This window comes from Sceloporus occidentalis, unplaced genomic scaffold (genome assembly GCF_023333645.1).
Source record: "Sceloporus occidentalis isolate IW3139 unplaced genomic scaffold, rSceOcc1.0.p SCAF_167, whole genome shotgun sequence".
Classification (NCBI taxonomy): domain Eukaryota; kingdom Metazoa; phylum Chordata; class Lepidosauria; order Squamata; family Phrynosomatidae; genus Sceloporus; species Sceloporus occidentalis.
In genome coordinates, this window is record NW_028317147.1 from 1,070,721 (window position 1) to 1,087,992 (window position 17,272).

At 39.9% G+C, this 17,272-nt stretch overlaps 1 protein-coding gene across 1 annotated transcript in view; it reads left to right on the forward strand.

The window, feature by feature from the left end:
* LOC149279408 (follistatin-related protein 5-like) overlaps window positions 1-17,272 on the forward strand; it is a 283,960-nt gene that overhangs the window by 179,411 nt on the left and 87,277 nt on the right. The window contains exons 7-8 of the mRNA XM_089501225.1: window positions 3,882-4,002; window positions 16,579-16,745. Coding sequence (XP_089357351.1) covers window positions 3,882-4,002; window positions 16,579-16,745 — 288 coding nt within the window. The remainder of the gene's footprint in view (window positions 1-3,881; window positions 4,003-16,578; window positions 16,746-17,272) is intronic.

Consider the following 17,272-nt stretch of genomic DNA (forward strand, 5'->3'; position numbering starts at 1 on the left):
ACATAAAAAGTATCAGCTAGATTTATTTGTAACTAGTTATTAGGAAACCTGATTTGACAAAAAAGTTAAATATATACATCTTATGGATTAGAAAATGTCATACATATAATCTGTTTAGAAACAACATTTATAAAACTCAAAAGTATTGATAAAAGTTATTTAATACTCTATATGATTAATATGGTTTTACAAATAGCGCATTAAAAATAAGAATTGTGGTACAGTCATTTTTATTTATTATTGCAAATCTTGGTGCAAAAGAGCAGTTGAAAACATATAATGCCACAGAGCGGGGACCAGACTGGGGATGACAAGGGGGCCGCCAAATGACCTTAGTGTGGCTGACTGCTGGACATTAGAGGCAACACACCACATTTCTACACACACAGTAGTGCGGCTCGGCATTACATTTATGCATTCATATTCAGATCTGCCAAGAAAGGCAAATGTGGATCCATCTGCATTATTTTGGCCTTGTGTAGTACTTCCGCAACAGGACAGAGCCTCGGCGCACACCACTGGGAAAGCCTTTCCTCCATTCCTCCAACTGAGAGAGAGCATGTGCGCAGACTCTCGACCCTGTCGTGGAACTACTAGAACAGGTTAGGATAACACTGCAGAGAGCTGGGACAAGTGCATCGCTAGAGAAGGCAGACAAAAGAATACAGAATAAACTGCGAACAAGAAGCAGAGTGAAGAAGGAGAGTCACAGGCATGTGGGCATGACCAGTCGGTGGTTACACACTGCAGCACTGCGGCAAATCTGAGTATGGAGCAATGTCCTTATTTTCTCTGACTAAGGGGAGATTTTGCAAATAAATATTTGTATATATCAAACATTAACCCCTTAACCCCTTAAGGACCGGGCTCATTTTTTGTTTTGTACCCTGTGGGACCGAGGCTGTTTTAACACTTTTGTGGTGCTTGTGTTCAGCTGTAATTTTCTCCTCACCCATTTAGTGTACCCACATAAGTTATATATTGTTTTTTTCAGGACAAGATGGGCTTTCTTCAGATACCATTATTTTGATCGTATCATCTTATTTACTATAAAAAAAAAAAAAAACATGGTGAAAAATTGAAAAAAAACACATTTTATGACTTTTATTTGAAAAATCTTTTACTCACCTAAAAAAGCAAGTAAAAAAACTAGCTAAATAGATTATACTACTTGTCCTGAGTTTAGAAATACCCAATGTTTTTATGTTTTTTTGCTGTTTTTTGTAAGTTATAGGGCAATAAGTACAAGCAGCGTTTTATGATTTCCAAATCTTTTTTAACAAATCTGGTCATTCTGCCTCCATCTCCTCTTTGGAACATCTTTGAAGCCGGTTAACTCAATTTAACCCATTCAAACCATATATTTTTGAAAACTAGACACCCCAGGGTATTCCAAATGCTGTTATTTTAACCCTTTCCATGCACCAATTATACAACTACACTTTGTCAAACTTTGTAATAGTAATTTTTTTTCACACAAATTGTACTTTAGTTATAGATATACAGGTCCTGGTATATGCCACTGTCAAACAACACCCCAATGTGTGTTCAGGAACATCTCCTGAGTGCAGTGATACCCGACATGCATGGATTTGTCGTGTTGTTTGAGATTTAAAATGCCACATTTGGGAAGTGCGCTTTTTTTGTCCATTTTGGAAAGTCTGTACCTATGCCCTATCTTTGAGCTCAGCCACTCCAATTTACCCCATCAGCCATTTTTTTATATTAGATACCCCTTGGGTATTTGAAGTGCTTTTATTTTAACTCTTTGTTGAGATTTTTGAGAAATTTTAGCACTTGCTCAAAATAATAAACTTTATTTTTGTATTTTATTTTTTTAATACTTTTTTTTTTTTTATATTTTTTTTACACATTTTGCTGGATGGTTCATCTAGTGACATCACTGTATAATTATTTTTAAATGTTAGCACTTAATTTTTTCCATATATTTTTTTTTTCCATATTTTTTTTTTTTTTTAATATTTTACTAATCACATTGTGATTAGAAAGCTGGGCTCCATTGACTTGCATGGTTGAATGCAGTACCTGTATTCAACCTGAAAGTGGAGCCAGAGTTCTCTAGACCATCTAGCGAACTTTAAAAACTTGTTTGTTGCTTTTACAGGGCGGCCGCCATCTTGTTGATGGCGAAGAACACCGGCAGCTGCGGCTGTGACCGCTCTCCGGAGCGGTCACAGCCCACCCAGAGGTAAGTGTTTGGTGTCGCTGGATGCCTCCTGATCGAGGCATTCCAGCGACACCATTTAAGTTTAGGAGGCGATCGTTGATCGCCTCCTAAACGCTTTTAAAACGGGCGTCCGCCGCCATACAATTATGGCGGTTGTTGACGCCTCGGGGAGGGGCCAGACATGGCCCCCGATGCCGATCTCGGCGTTACTGAATGCCTCGACATCGAGGCATTACAGTAACGCCGTTTAAGCGAAGAAAGTGATCGTTGATCACTTTCTAAGCTTATTTTACTTTTTGACGGTTCAGGACCGTCAAAGGTCATTTAGTGACCTTCATGTCATGACGGTCCTGAACCGGCAAAGGTCGCGAAGGGGTTAAGGCCAATGGGCGGTTCCTAAACTCATTGAAAACAATGCATTTTGAGCCCGTACATGTACGGGCTTTGTCATTAAGGGGTGAAAATTTAAGTAATGCATCTGAAGCAACAAAAAATGTACACAAAGCTAAATGATATATTTAGGCATTTATTCTTACCATGCTGCACTAAACAATCCTTTATATTTACAATGATAAATATCACAAAATTAAATATTTTTGGTACTCCTCTTCGGGACATAGCATTTCTGACATGGAAGATGTAAAAGAACATGTTAAGACATACTGACACAGAAGGAGAAGAGGGCCCTGTTTTTGCTTGCTTACAATTGCTTGCAATTTACAGATTGCTTACAGATTGTAGCAAGGGTCATAAAGAGAAGTATGTGACATGGAGATCCTAATGTTGTGGAGAACATTTCAGATTGAAGGTTGTTGGTATGAGGAAGATAGATTCACATGTGAGTTTTAGGCAGAATTACATTTAGAATGAGTAGGGGAAAGTCTGACAGAATCAGGTAGGGAATTCCAACGAATTCTACAATGTACCGGTAGACGGTGGAGGGACTGACACAGTAGGGCTGAAGAAGAGATGGGATAAGAACATTAGTCTGGCAGAGCTGTTCATCATTTTGTAATAGAGGAGAGAGGGAGACCAGTTAGCATTGAATTACAATAAACCAGACTGAACATTACAGGGGAATGAACTAGTAAAACCACAGCACACCTACAGTTCTGTGCTTTGCATATAAACTCCCCAGTTATTCCAATTTCTTTCCTATTTTACTTAGTTTCACAGTTTTTCTAGTGGGTGTCGAATGTGTGAAAGACTTGAAAGTGTTCAAAGAGGAAAAAGGAATATTCTTCTGAACAAAGCTTCCTGTTTTTCTTTGATATTCCCCCATTTATGTAGCTGGAGTAACTTGTTAATACAGGAAAAATTTCATTGATAAGGGAACAAGTTAGATTTGATAATGTTTACTTTAATATACAGTATGGACACCTGAAGTGGCTTCACTTTTTACATCTTTTACATCTGCTAAAACAGATGACTAAACATTATCATTGTCAGAAAGTAGAAACAATGATGATCATGTAGCATGGATGTCATTATCCATAACACCTCCTTTATCTGGAAGCTTGATACACGTAAATATATAGTATATAGTTGTTTCTTGCAGGATAATTGCTATTGCCGGAGAAAAAACATGGATTGATTACTTGCTTCTGTTATTCATTTTTACTTAATATGATTTGCATTGATCAATTGTTATTTAAGTCTTTATAAAAAATATGTATTGTTATTTTACTTGCAGGTAATAAAGCAGGAAGGTATTGGCAAATCGCTATATGAATGTTCCCTCTTTAATCTAGTCAAGTATGATGACTACAATGGTGATAAACATCTTTCCTTGGAGGAGTTTTACAGAGCATTTGGTGAGTATAAAGTAGTACATATGAAGTGTTATTGTTTCCATGAGATACCCTGGAAAACGAGAACCCATAATTTCATAATTTAGCCAGGACCAAGCCTAGGGTCACTTATGCCTGGGTGCAAAAATTTTTTGACGCACCCCCAGGTGAGTGTGGCAATATTGCTAACTCCTCCCTTTAACAAACATAACCCCTCTGACCACACATATTTTCTACTCCACCTCTTTAGGCCCCCGACTTGACCATGTAACATGTCACTCACAGTCATGTCCCACAGTGCCAGCTTTGCCCCCAAACAGTTCATCAGTGCTATATTTATCCACAAACAGCTTGTCAGTGCCTAAATGTGTCAGTGACATCCGTGCTCTGACTTTAAAGAAGCCACTGACCAAGACAGACAAAGCTGTAGCTTGCTCTTTTTGCATCTGAGGCAAGAATTGTGCACCCCGACTATATCTTTACAGAGGTTATTCTGAGGAAAGTAGATAAATAAATAACAAGGACATTCATGATATTAGAAATGCAGAGCAGGCATAGATCACATGTCGCACCCCCAAGGGCAAGCCCCAGCACCCAGATTGCACTCACATGACTTGCCCAGCACCGAGATTCCACTCACAGGACTTGCAGCAGCACCCAGATTGCAGCCACAGGACTTGCTCAGCACGCAAGTTACATCTTAACGACTTGCCCAGCACCCACATTGAACACATAGGACTTGCCCCAGCACCTAGGTTGCACTTAAAGGACTTGCCCCAGCACCCAGGTTGCACTCAGAATACGTGTCCCAGTACCCAGGTTGCACTTAGAGGACTTTTCCCAGTTCCCAGGTTGCGCGCATAGGACTTACAACAGCACCCAGGTTGCATGCACAGGACTTGCACAGCACCCAGGTTGTATCCACATGAGTTTCCCAGGACTCAGGTTTCATACACAGGACTTGACACAGCACTCAGGTTACACACGTAGGATTTGCCGCAGTCCCCAGCTTGCACTCATAGGACTTGCCCAGCACCCAGGTTACATGTCAAAACCCAAGTTGCACACATAGTACTTGCCCGAGAACCCAAATTGCATCCACATGAGACTTGCCCAGCATCCATATTGCACACATAGGACTTGCTCAGCACTCAGATTGTACTCAAAGTACTTGCCCAGCACCTAGATTGCACTCAAAGGACTTGCCCCAGCATCCAGATTGCACTTAGAGCACTTGCCCCAGCACCTAGGTAGCACACATGGGAACTGCCACCTTTCTTTTTCCTCCTCATTATCTTTCCTATATGTTTCTCTTTATTTATTTCATTATTTTTACTACCTCCCCCTTTTCTCGCTATTTACCTCTCCAACCCCTTTCTCACTATCTACCCCAACCTCCCACTTTTCTAATTCACTTACCTTGCTGAAGTCCTGTTTTGGGATAGCGAGGCTTCTGTCTCACTGCTGCGTCGCAGTGCACATAGGTTCACTGCTGAGCGCCGGGATATGACGTGGCATGAAGAGCCAAGACTGTGACTGAGACGGAGGCCTCGCACTCATACTAGTGCGGGGAGTGGAGGGCCGCCAAGTGGTTCTGAAAACTTTTTCATAAACGAGCCACTCCTAAGAAAGCTTTCAGCGACCGTTCTCCCTCCTCCGCTTCCTGCTGCCTTGGTGCTCTGAATTCAGCAATAATATCACATTCTATTATGAATCTGATGGAAAGGGTAATCATTAAAACTTTGTTATTTACCCTTGCCCTTATAAATATATTTTTATTATATTATACTTAATTAAAGGTTTAGTATAGTTTTCCTATTATCAACTTATAAAAGAAAGAAGACAATGTTCTGGGGTGCATGTAGGAACCTTTTTTTAATTAAAATATATATTATATTAAAATATCTGAAGGTCTGAATCTTTCCATTAGTATTAATAAAAACTGTAGGTTGATATTAGAGTCTAGTTGCGGAGAATGCAATCACATAGGAAGGTCAGTGATATGTGGTTGTTAAGGACATCATTTTATAACCAGGGATAATATCATGCAATGTCTTGTGGAGCTTATATTTCTGGTAAAAACAAAGGCACAAGTACCTTAAAAATAAGAGCAAAAGAAGATTGTATATGTGAATTGTGTTAAAGATAATACAGTATATGAATAATTTATTTCACAATGCAGTGTACAAATAGATACAATTCATAAAAACATATGAAATGTCTTATAAGTGAAATATATATTAGGTGTGGAGATAATATTTATAGAGGATATACTTTCTATGTCTTTTCATATTTTCATATACCGTGGTATGCCCTGTATTTTTTTGCACTTTAGCCACTTGACTTAAATGGCTGATGAATAAAGAAATGGTATTTTGTTAAATCACTTTTTTGACAAAGCTAATGCTTACTGCATATGACACTAACATAATAAAGTAAGCTTGATACCCACACTGTTATTTATCGTCGCAATATAAGCTTCCAGGTTTAATCGCATTTTATTTTGGTAGCTGTCTGTTCATCTTGTTATTACAGTGCTCCTAGAGGCTGTGTATCATTTTTTTTCAGTTTCCTATCCCCTTATTACCCCATTCTGATTATATAAGATGTACTTACATATGTATTCTTGTTTCTACAAATAATAAATGCATTCTTCACTCTATACTTTAGCCATGTGTTAATGGTTCATTTACTGTTTAATTAGTATACTGGATTTTTAACTTTCATTTTACACAGGCTGTTTTTATTTTTTTCCGCCTTAACTACAATTTCACATAATACCTTGACAAATTTAATCAAAGAATGCTGCCAGGCTGCTCAAACCTAGTGTCAAATTACTCTCTGAAAAACTATTGATACAATTTTCCCTCATTATTATTCCATGTTATGTCTCCAATAAATTATTGTATGTGTCTTTTAAAATGAAGCACATTCAAAATTGCAAATAATGCAGTAAACTCAGGCCATCTCTATCTCTATCCCATTGTGATGTAAGGGAACATACCACAGAAATATACAGTGCTGCGATTTGCTCTGTGCTTGTTTTATTTGGACTTCAGTGAACCATATGAAATGTGATGCATCCCTAGGCACTCAGGCTTAATTCACAAATAGTAAAATTGTTTAGGTACTTTTTTTAAGCACTCATTGTGTTATTAAGCATTTTAGAAGCACAATGTTGAATGATGTATTACATTCAATGTAATAAACCAAAAAAGCAGGACAGAGTTATGATCTTCTGCTGAAAACCTGTACTTACCGTTGCATAGACTCCATACATTGTATAGTGTACAAGTATACTTTACATACATTTAATTGTTCAAAGCATAGGTTCATAATTACTAGATTTGTATTAATGCTATTTTACCAACAACCAAGTAAAACTGTATACATTGCTGTGAAAATATATGTCCCTTCCTGATTTCTTCTATTTTTGCTTATTACCAAGGGGGCAAATACCTTTTCACAGCAGTGTAATTCCTAATACCGCTAGAAGGTCATTTAGTACAAGTTGTGACTAACTCCCTATAAAACGTAATGTAAAATGTAATCTGAAAGTCGAAGATAAAATAAGTTCTCAAAGCCATTTCAAGTGTAAAAACATCCAGTAAACAATATCTCTGCATGCTCCACCAAGTACAAGGTATTAGAGATTTGGACAACTGACAGACACCAAAATAATATGTGTAAACACTTTGGAGTATATTTCCCAAAGAATGGTATGTCTGCTGCAGATTGCTCAACAAGTTGCTTGGAATAAATAAAAGACGACTACAGGGTCATTTTAGGACACTGAAATGTAGGCATGTTGATTTAATATAGCTTGAATTAGATGATGATAGTTAAAGATAGAGGAGACAAGGACAACAAAACAATGCTCAACGTGAGTTTAGAAATCGATACTGAATCTCTGTTGACCTTTATGTAAAATAAAAAAAAATATGTTTTCTGTAAACAAGGAAGAAACATGAGGTTATAAGGGACATTAAGACATACAAAATAAACCACACATAGATAAATAAAAACGAAAACACCAAAATTGGATGAAACAGGCCGTGGACTTTTATTTGGTTTATCAAATATACAAACGAAAATAACTTTGCAACCATTGTATCAAAAACATAACAAGCCCTTGGCACAAGCCCAGAGCCTCCGACTAAAATCACATAATCTTGCCAAACCGCCATAAAAGCCAGCCGGCATAACTTAAACTTACAGTTCACCCTAAAATTATAGGATAACTATAGCCCGATAAAAGCCACGACAAAAAATACAGAACAATATAATACAGGGTGGGTGGGAGGGCGCATTTTCATCAATTCTTCCATGGCGTCTTCAGCTTACCAGCCTCGCCACTGCTCACCAGACTCAAAGGTCAGTGCAGTATCGGCTCAGCGGTTCGCCAGGTAAGTGAACAGCTCCCTCAAAACGACTCTATTTATAGGTGATTTTCCCGCCCATAGCGCAGCGCAAAGCACCCGCGAGGCAGGCACGCAGCAGCACGAGACCCCTAAAAAACGGGGCAAAGCGCTAGCGCATGCGCAAAACACAAAAACTTACATAAGCTTCACATTTTTTTTTTTTTATACAAACTACCTGACCTTTTCTTGACCCCACAGCCTATACCTGATAATGATAACCATGACCTTTGTTTGCCCGCACAACCTCATGGCACCCTGCCCTATGGTTGCAGGCTTTATCATTACCAGCGTTCATCAACAAACCTACAAATAAATACAGAAAAAATAAATAAATATATATATATATATATATATACAGATCAGCCATAACATTATGACCACCTGCCTAATATTGTGTAGGTCCCACTTTTGCCCCCACAACAATCCGGACCCATTGAGGCATGGAGTCCACTAGACCTCTGAAGTTGTGTTGTGGTATCTGTCACATAGATATGAGTAGCAGATACCTTAAGTCCGAGGTGGGGCCTCCAGGGGTGCATCCTGGTGTTATGTGTTCTCCAGGTAAATGACGCACACACATCAGGCCATCCTCGTGATATAAAAGAAAACGTGATTAATCGTTTCTTTTATTGCTCCGTGGTCCAGTTCTTATGCTCACGTGCCCATTGTAGGCCCTTTCGGCAGTGGACAGAGGTCAGCATGGTGTCACGAACCGGGTCCATACAGATGACTGCATTGACCCAGCGCGCCCAAAGATTGTGTGCAGGAGTCACAGTGCAGTAGCGGAGTTGGACAGGGCCTGGTGCAGGGCGACTGCACTCACCCGGGTGTTGAGCACCTAGGGTTGTGCAGCCACATACCTGCGCCCTGACATAGCAGCAGATGTAGTCCAAAATGAAACGAAGTGATATCCTGCAGGCACCCTGGAACAAGTATGAGACATAGAACTAGACGCACGTGCAGGATGCTGCAGGCTGGGAGTATGGAAGCTAAGCAAAGGATATAGCAGAAGCATAACAAGCAAGGGGGACAGAGCGAGCAAGATACGGAGAGACCAAGCAAGAAACATAACCAGACAAGACATACATAATACAGGACACCCCGCTGCCGGGGATACAAGACAGGACACTCCGCTGCCAGGGATACGAGACAGGACACCCCACTGCCAGGGATACGAGACAGGACACCCCGCTGCCGGGGATACGAGACAGGACATCCCGCTGCCAGGGATACGAGACAGGACATCCCGCTGCCGGGGATACGAGATAGGACACCCCGCTGCCAGGGATACGAGACAGGACACCCCGCTGCCGGGGATATGAGCCAGGACACCCCTCTACCGGGGATTCAGGACAGGACACCCCTCTACCGGGGATTACAAGACAGGACACCCCTCTACTGGGGTTTCAAGACCCCTCTACCGGGGATACAGGACAGGACAGCCCATAGGTTACATCACAGACTGACACACATAAATACAGGAACTAGCCTAGGACTATATGATAACTTTTGGAGACTCTGTCACATCTTATGGCCATAGTATGCTTAGCCCACCACTACGCCAAAGTACTCCAATGGCGATGGGTCCTAACGCTACAGCCTGCCTATGGAAGAACTAATAAACTGAACATTGAATCTATACACATGTCAGAGAACACATGGGTGGGGCACACCTTATAAAGGAAACAGAGCTGAAGCAAAGAGCAAGACTGGAATCCAAGAATCAGATGTTCAGGACAGAACATACATAAATCCAGAAATGACACAGCAAGACAGGGAAACAAAAGACATGCAGCTCCGCCGCCTTGGTAGAGCGCGACACATGGCCACCTTGATCGGTCTGCTGCTGTGCAGCCCCATACACAACAAACTGCTATGCACTGTGTGTCCTGACATGTTTCTTTTAGAACCAGCATTAACTTTTTAAGCAATTTCAGATACAGTAGCTCGTCTGTTGGATTTGACCACACAGGACAGCCTTCGCCCTTTTGATAGGTACTGACCACGGCAGGACAAGAACACCCCACAAAAGCTGCAGTTTTGGAGATTGTCATGTAGCCATCACAATTTGGCCCTTGTCAAAGTTGCTCAGATCCTTACGCTTGCCCATTTTTCCTGCTTCTAACACATCAACTTTTAGGATGAAATGTTCACTTCCTACCTAATATATCCCACCAACTGATCATAATGTTATGGCTGATTAGTGTATGTATATATATATACAGTGGGGCAAAAAAGTGTTTAGTCAGCCACCAATTGTGCAAGTTCTCCCACTTACAAAGATGAGAGAGGCCTGTAATTTTCACCATAGGTACACTTCAACTATGAGAGACAGAATGAGAAAACAAAGTCCATAAATCACATTGTCTGATTTGGTGGAAAATAAGTATTTGGTCAATAACAAAAGTTCATATCAATACTTTGTTATATACCCTTTGTTGGCAATGACAGAGGTCAAACGTTTTCTGTAAGTCTTCACAAGGTTTTCACACACTGTTGCTGGTAGTTTGTACCATTCCTCAATGCAGATCTCCTCTAGAGCAGTGATGTTTTGGGGCTGTTGCTGGGCAACACAGACTTTTAACTCCCTCCAAAGGTTTTCTATGGGGTTGAGATCTGGAGACTGGCTAGGCCACTCCAGGACTTTGAAATGCTTCTTACGCCCGTTGCCCGGGCGGTGTGTTTGGGATCATTGTCATGCTGAAAGACCCAGCCACGTTTCATCTTCAATGTCCTTGCTGATGGAAGGAGGGTTTCACTCAAAATCTCACGATACATGGCCCCATTCATTCTTTCCTTTACACGGATCAGTCGTCCTGGTCCCTTTGCAGAAAAACAGCCCCAAAGCATGATGTTTCCACCCCCATGCTTCACCGTAGGTATGGTGTTCTTTGGATGCAACTCAGCATTCTTTCTCCTCCAAACACGACGAGTTGAGTTTCTACCAAAAAGTTCTACCTTGGTTTCATCTGACCATATGACATTCACCCAATCCTCTATTGGATGTGTTACTCATAGTAGCCTTTGTTACTTTGGTCCCAGCTCTCTGCAGGTCATTCACTAGGTCCCCCCATGTGGTTCTGGGATTTTAGCTCACCGTTCTTGTGATCATTTTGACACCACGGGGTGAGATCTTGCGTGGAGCCCCAGATCGAGGGAGATTATCAGTGGTCCTGTATGTCTTCCATTTTTGAATAATTGCTCCCACAGTTGATTTCTTCACACCAAGCAGCTTGGCTATTGCAGATTCAGTCTTCCCAGCCTGGTGCAGGTCTACAATTTTGTTTCTGGTGTCCTTCGACAGCTCTTTGGTCCATAGTGGGGTTTGGAGTGTGACTGTTTGAGGTTGTGGACAGGTGTCTTTTATACTGATAACAAGTTCAAACAGGTGCCATTAATACAGGTAACTAGTGGAGGACAGAGGAGACTCTTAAAGAAGATGTTACAGGTCTGTGAGAGCCAGATATCTTGCTTGTTTGCAGGTGACCAAATACTTATTTTACCGAGGAATTTACCAATGAATTCATTAGAAATCCTATAATGTGATTTCCTGTATTCCTTCCCCCCATTGGTGAAAATTACAGGCCTCTCTCATCTTTTTAAGTGGGAGAACTTGCACAATTGGTGGCTGACTAAATACTTTTTTGCCCCACTGTATAAATATATATATATATATATATGATTTATGGATGAGGATCCTTTATTATTCTATATTTATTGTATTCTGAATCAGCTGATTATTTTTTTTTTAATGTTGTTCTGAAGTGTTGATATAGCTGTAGAAGACCAGGGCACAGTCACACACACATATACTGTAATATACGCACACACGGTTACACATGTCACATGCACACACGTACTTTTTTAAGTAAAGGCTCATTAGCAGCTGGTGACAGATCTTCTCTGCTGCTCCCTAACTGCCTACAACTGAGCAACAGGAAATATCATATGCCAGCACTCAGGCTTTGTCAGTGTACTGGACCGGAGCGAAGACTCACAGAGAGGGCCATGCGCATTTACATTGGTGAGTCCCTCAATGCATTTACTGCGCACAGAGGAACTGATCAATGGAGTGAAGCAGTGGGCCATGAGACTCAAAACCCTTCATCTTTTAAGACATTTCAAAAGCAGTAGCGACTCGATTGGAAAAACCTAATCGTTACAGAGCCCTACTATTTCTATATTTGATTAAAGTTATATTGATATAATATTGATTATGTAAATTGCATATTCCCAATAGATGAGCCGCAATTAGTGCTTTTGTTATGGATACATTTGTTAAATCTAGGTACTTAAAACAGATTTAATTGCGTTTGTTACATTATGTACCAAGTTCCATTTATTCCATTATTTCTTTGATTGCTGTTGTGCTAATTACAATGTTCTAGTCTAGTTTTTGCAGATTGCATTATTTGTTAGGGTATAGTCTAGAGAAATGTACAAGTGGCACTTAAATTGTTAGCGCTTTGAGATAGTTATCTTGCAATATGTAGCCAATCATTGTTTGTTAAGATTGGTGATTTAAAATCAGAGAGTTAGTGGCAATGAATTAAAATAACATTAAAATAAATGAACAATAAAAACGAACTATCTTTCATAGAATGAGGTTTCTGGAGAGAATGATTTATTTTCCTGATTCAAAATAATCCCTAAGGATAAGATGTTAATGTTCAACATTTACGGCAATTTAGTTTTGCATAACATAGTGAAAATTCAAAATGCATAATCCTGCTGAGAATTATGTTAGATCTAACAGGAAATTGTACCTGAGATTTATAAAGGCTTTAAAATATTTAATGTGTAAATAATGAGTCTGAGCATCAGGATATGATGTAATTTCCTGGCACTTAGACCTAGGGAGCATGTGAGGACCATGAGGAAGAAGCAAAGCTGTCACTGGCCAGTGAACTGCCTACTCTTGAGCCAACAAAGATAGGAGTGTGTAAATAGTGCGTGTGTTTAAGTATATTAGTGTGTCCGAGAAATATGTACATGCTAAAACGTAATAGGTATGGGCATAGGTTGGTTGGAGGGCTTTTGCTTTTGTCTGAGATTTTTTTTTGGGGGGGGTTCTCATCATTTCATTCTTGGTCCCAGACAGCACAATGTATTGGACAAGCCAGCAAATGTATTGATCATTAAGAAATTAAGAAAGTTTATGTTTGTTTTAGTTGCTTGGCTGCACAAACACCCTCAATATGACAACCAAGGTTTTTATAAAAAGTGGATGAAATGAATACCAATAAGCTGGGTAACTACCGTATTTGCTCGATTATAAGACAAGGTTTTTTTCAGAGCAAGTGCTCTAAAAATATCCCTTGTCTTATATTCGAGGTCACCTTATAATCAGACCTCAAATAGAGGTCTCACTACAAGACTAAGATCCAGATCCCCCGCAGTGCTGCAGGGAACCTGGATCCTCCTCTCTGGCAGCTGGTGGGCATCTGTGTGATATGCGCAGACAACCTCCGTTGCTGCTGGCACTTCCTCTGGGGCTTCTATGACGGAGCGCCGCCATCACATGACCTTCCAGGGCTCCATCATAGAAGCACCGGTGAAAGTGCCGGCAGCAGCAATGGAGGTTGTCTGTGCACATCCTACAGCCGGTGAACGTTTGCGGGATGCACACAACCTCCGCTGCTACCAGATCTTCCGCTGGGGCTCCTATGATGGTAGCAGCGGAGGTTGCCTGCGCGCATCGCACAGACCCCCACTGGCTGCCCCCACTAGACACCAGGAAGTATGAAGCACAGGGGACAAGTCTAGGGATGAACTGGTAAGTCGGGGGGGGTTAAGAGTGGTAATATAATGCTTTTCGTAATATAATGGTTTTCTGGAGGCAGAGTGGCATATAGGGGGGTTAAAAGGCAATTCAGGGAGGCAGAGTGGCATATAGGGGTGTATAAGGAATATCTGGGGGGCAGAGTGGCATATCAGGGAGGCAGAGTGGCATATAGGGGGGTTAAAAGGCATATCAGGGGCAGATTGGCATTTAGGGGAAATAAGGCATTTCGGGGGCAGATGTGCAGAACTGGGGACAGAGAGTCAAATAAAAGGAAATAAAAACAAAAAAAACAATTTTTCTCAATCATATTTTTTATGAAATATGAAAAAATAGTTTACATGTGAATTAATATTTACTAGTAAAACTTTCTTTCCTTCAGGGTAGTCTTATATTCAGGCTTTTTCTTTTTTTCCTAAATTAATATTCAAATTTTGGCATGGCGGCAAAATGTACATGGCAACGAAGACACACAACACGAAGAATCTTCGTGTTCATGTTTGTCTTCGTTAATCTACTAATCTCATGGGTCCCTTCCTCATCTAGCCTACTTTATACGCAGCATCGCATGGGTTAATTGGAGCGGAAATCCGTAGGTTCGCTCGAGTAGTTAAAGGTCCATGAGAGCGACTCTATTGGTCGCCTGCAGGGGCCTCCTCTGGCATCAACCAACAGTGAAACTCCACCATTGGTCTCCCCGCTCCAGGAGTTAAAGGTCTTGACGAGCCACTCTATTGAGCAGGGAGACCCAGGAGTAGTTCCACCATAAGGAGTTAAAGGTCTGTACAAGCGACTCTATTGGTCACCAGCAGGGGGCTAGTCTGCCATCAACCAATGAAGTGCAATAGAGTCGCTCGTGCAGACCTTTAACTCTTGGAGCGGGGAGACCAATGGTCTCCCCAGGCCAAGTTCCTGTCAGGAGAAAAAAGGTCTATACGAGTCTGTACCCTATTGGTCGCTGGCAGGTGCACTTCATTTGTTGATGGCAGAGGAGGCCCCTGCCGGCTACCAAAGTTGCTTGTAAGGACCTTTAAAATCCTGGCGCCAAAGCTGCTGTGTAGTGTGTACTGCGTTAACCACGTATTAACCCCTTCTAAAAAAAACAGTTGCATGCAATTTGGTAAGTATTGCATAAAGACAACATTTCCTGCAGCCATTAAACATAGAAATAAAATGTATTATGGACTTAAAGCCACAATTTTGGAAGCACAATGTATGGGTCCAGAACCACCACATTTTCTGGGTATACCACCCTTTAGGATTCTCTTGCTGCTCTTTTACTGCTGCACTTGGATAGTAACTAAATAATAATATTGGTTTACTGTAATTTCAGTTGTCTATTTCACTTTAATTACTGTGATGACAGCTAGGTATTAATTTGTAACATTAATTTGTAAGAAATGATTCTTTTTTATCTCATGTTTTTATTTTAATTAATTAATCTGGACCAATATATAATTCATGTAATTTATTTCGATAGCTGTTATTATTATTATACAGTTTCATGGGATAGACTAAACTCTGGCAGATGTACCCAGTCCAATGTGAAGATAATAGTATCAAATACACAGAACCTGTAGAGCTTATCTGTTCTTCAAACAGACTTTATGGACTCTATTTAGTAAACAGTATGAAATCCAGTGTAAAGCTATACATTTGGAATAATCTGCAGTAAATTTTATAAAATAAAGAATGACATTTCTATACATTGCCAAAATGCAACATGGTGCAGTCCAGTTTTTTTGTTTTAAAATGGTATTAAAGACAGAAGGATGCAATACACATTACATTAGAATGACATTAGAATAACAGCAAATTATCTAACGTGAAAATTCAGAAAATTCAAAATCCCATTCGTTTATTCTAGCAAATGTTTAATAAATATTAAGACAATTGTTTCTGCGTACTGAACGCATATTGACATTTTCTCGTGTATGGAAAGCAAGTAAAAATAAATGATGTCTCATAATGTACATTACTAGATAACTAATATGTACAAGCATGTTTCTGCTGATTAGGAGTTAATTTTTAATTAAGATGAATACATTAAAGTTACAAACTATTTCACAAGTACAGTATCCTTGAATAACATATTGAAAAATCCCTAAACACTTTGTTATTATGCAGAAAATACTGTTTGGCCTTTCAATAATGTATCTACCTAGAGGTAAAATCTGTCACACTTATAATAACTGTTCCTCTGTAGCCCTCTCAAGTGAAATGCATCTTTATCTCCTAGGTGATACATGTCAGTCACTTTAATAGAAATGTCACAATGACCTTTTCTTTAATGTTTGAAAATCTGTATCGACTTCCATGCTTAAAAAGTTTTATAATTATGTTTGGATTATCGTTTTTATTTTAATAGCAGTTAAAATAATGTCTAACTCATTACAGAGGTTGTTGAACTGAGTGTTCCAGAAGATCAAGTTGTGAGGGTGACGACAGCAACAGTTGGACAAAGTGTTGTGCTGATCTGTGGTATCCAAGGCAACATAAAGCTTCCCATTATATGGAAAAGAAACAATGCCATTCTGAATAACCTGGATTTGGAAGATATTAGTGTAAGTTATGTTACAGAGGTACTTAGCTAAAATGTGGTTATTGAACAATTAAGGATGTGTGTTGTATAATTTGTAGCATACAATACTGGGGTTTGATGGTATTTTTCTTTTAATGAAATTTGATCTCATCAGTTTACCACATCTTGCAAGATCTCATATATACATTTTTGCTCAACAGTATAAACATGTATGGAGGGGTATATAAGGGTTTATTGTAACATTACAACATTACTGCTTATGAGTGGCGTAACCCTTACTGTTCCTGCTTGTCCCTGGACCTATTTGGCTGTGGATTTTATTGTGGACCTTCTCCCTTCAGAATGAAATCCGGCCATATTGGTCATGGTAGAAATTTTTTTTTTTTTAGAAAATGGCTCATTTTGTCCCACTTCCTAAGCTACCCACAGCTCTGGATTTAGTGCCTAAATTTTGTCCAAGAAATCCTCTGTCTACATTTGCAGAGTGCAATTTACAGCTCTGTTTTGGAGGACTCTCTGTTCTACTATGGGAATCTCTTTGGCATTCTT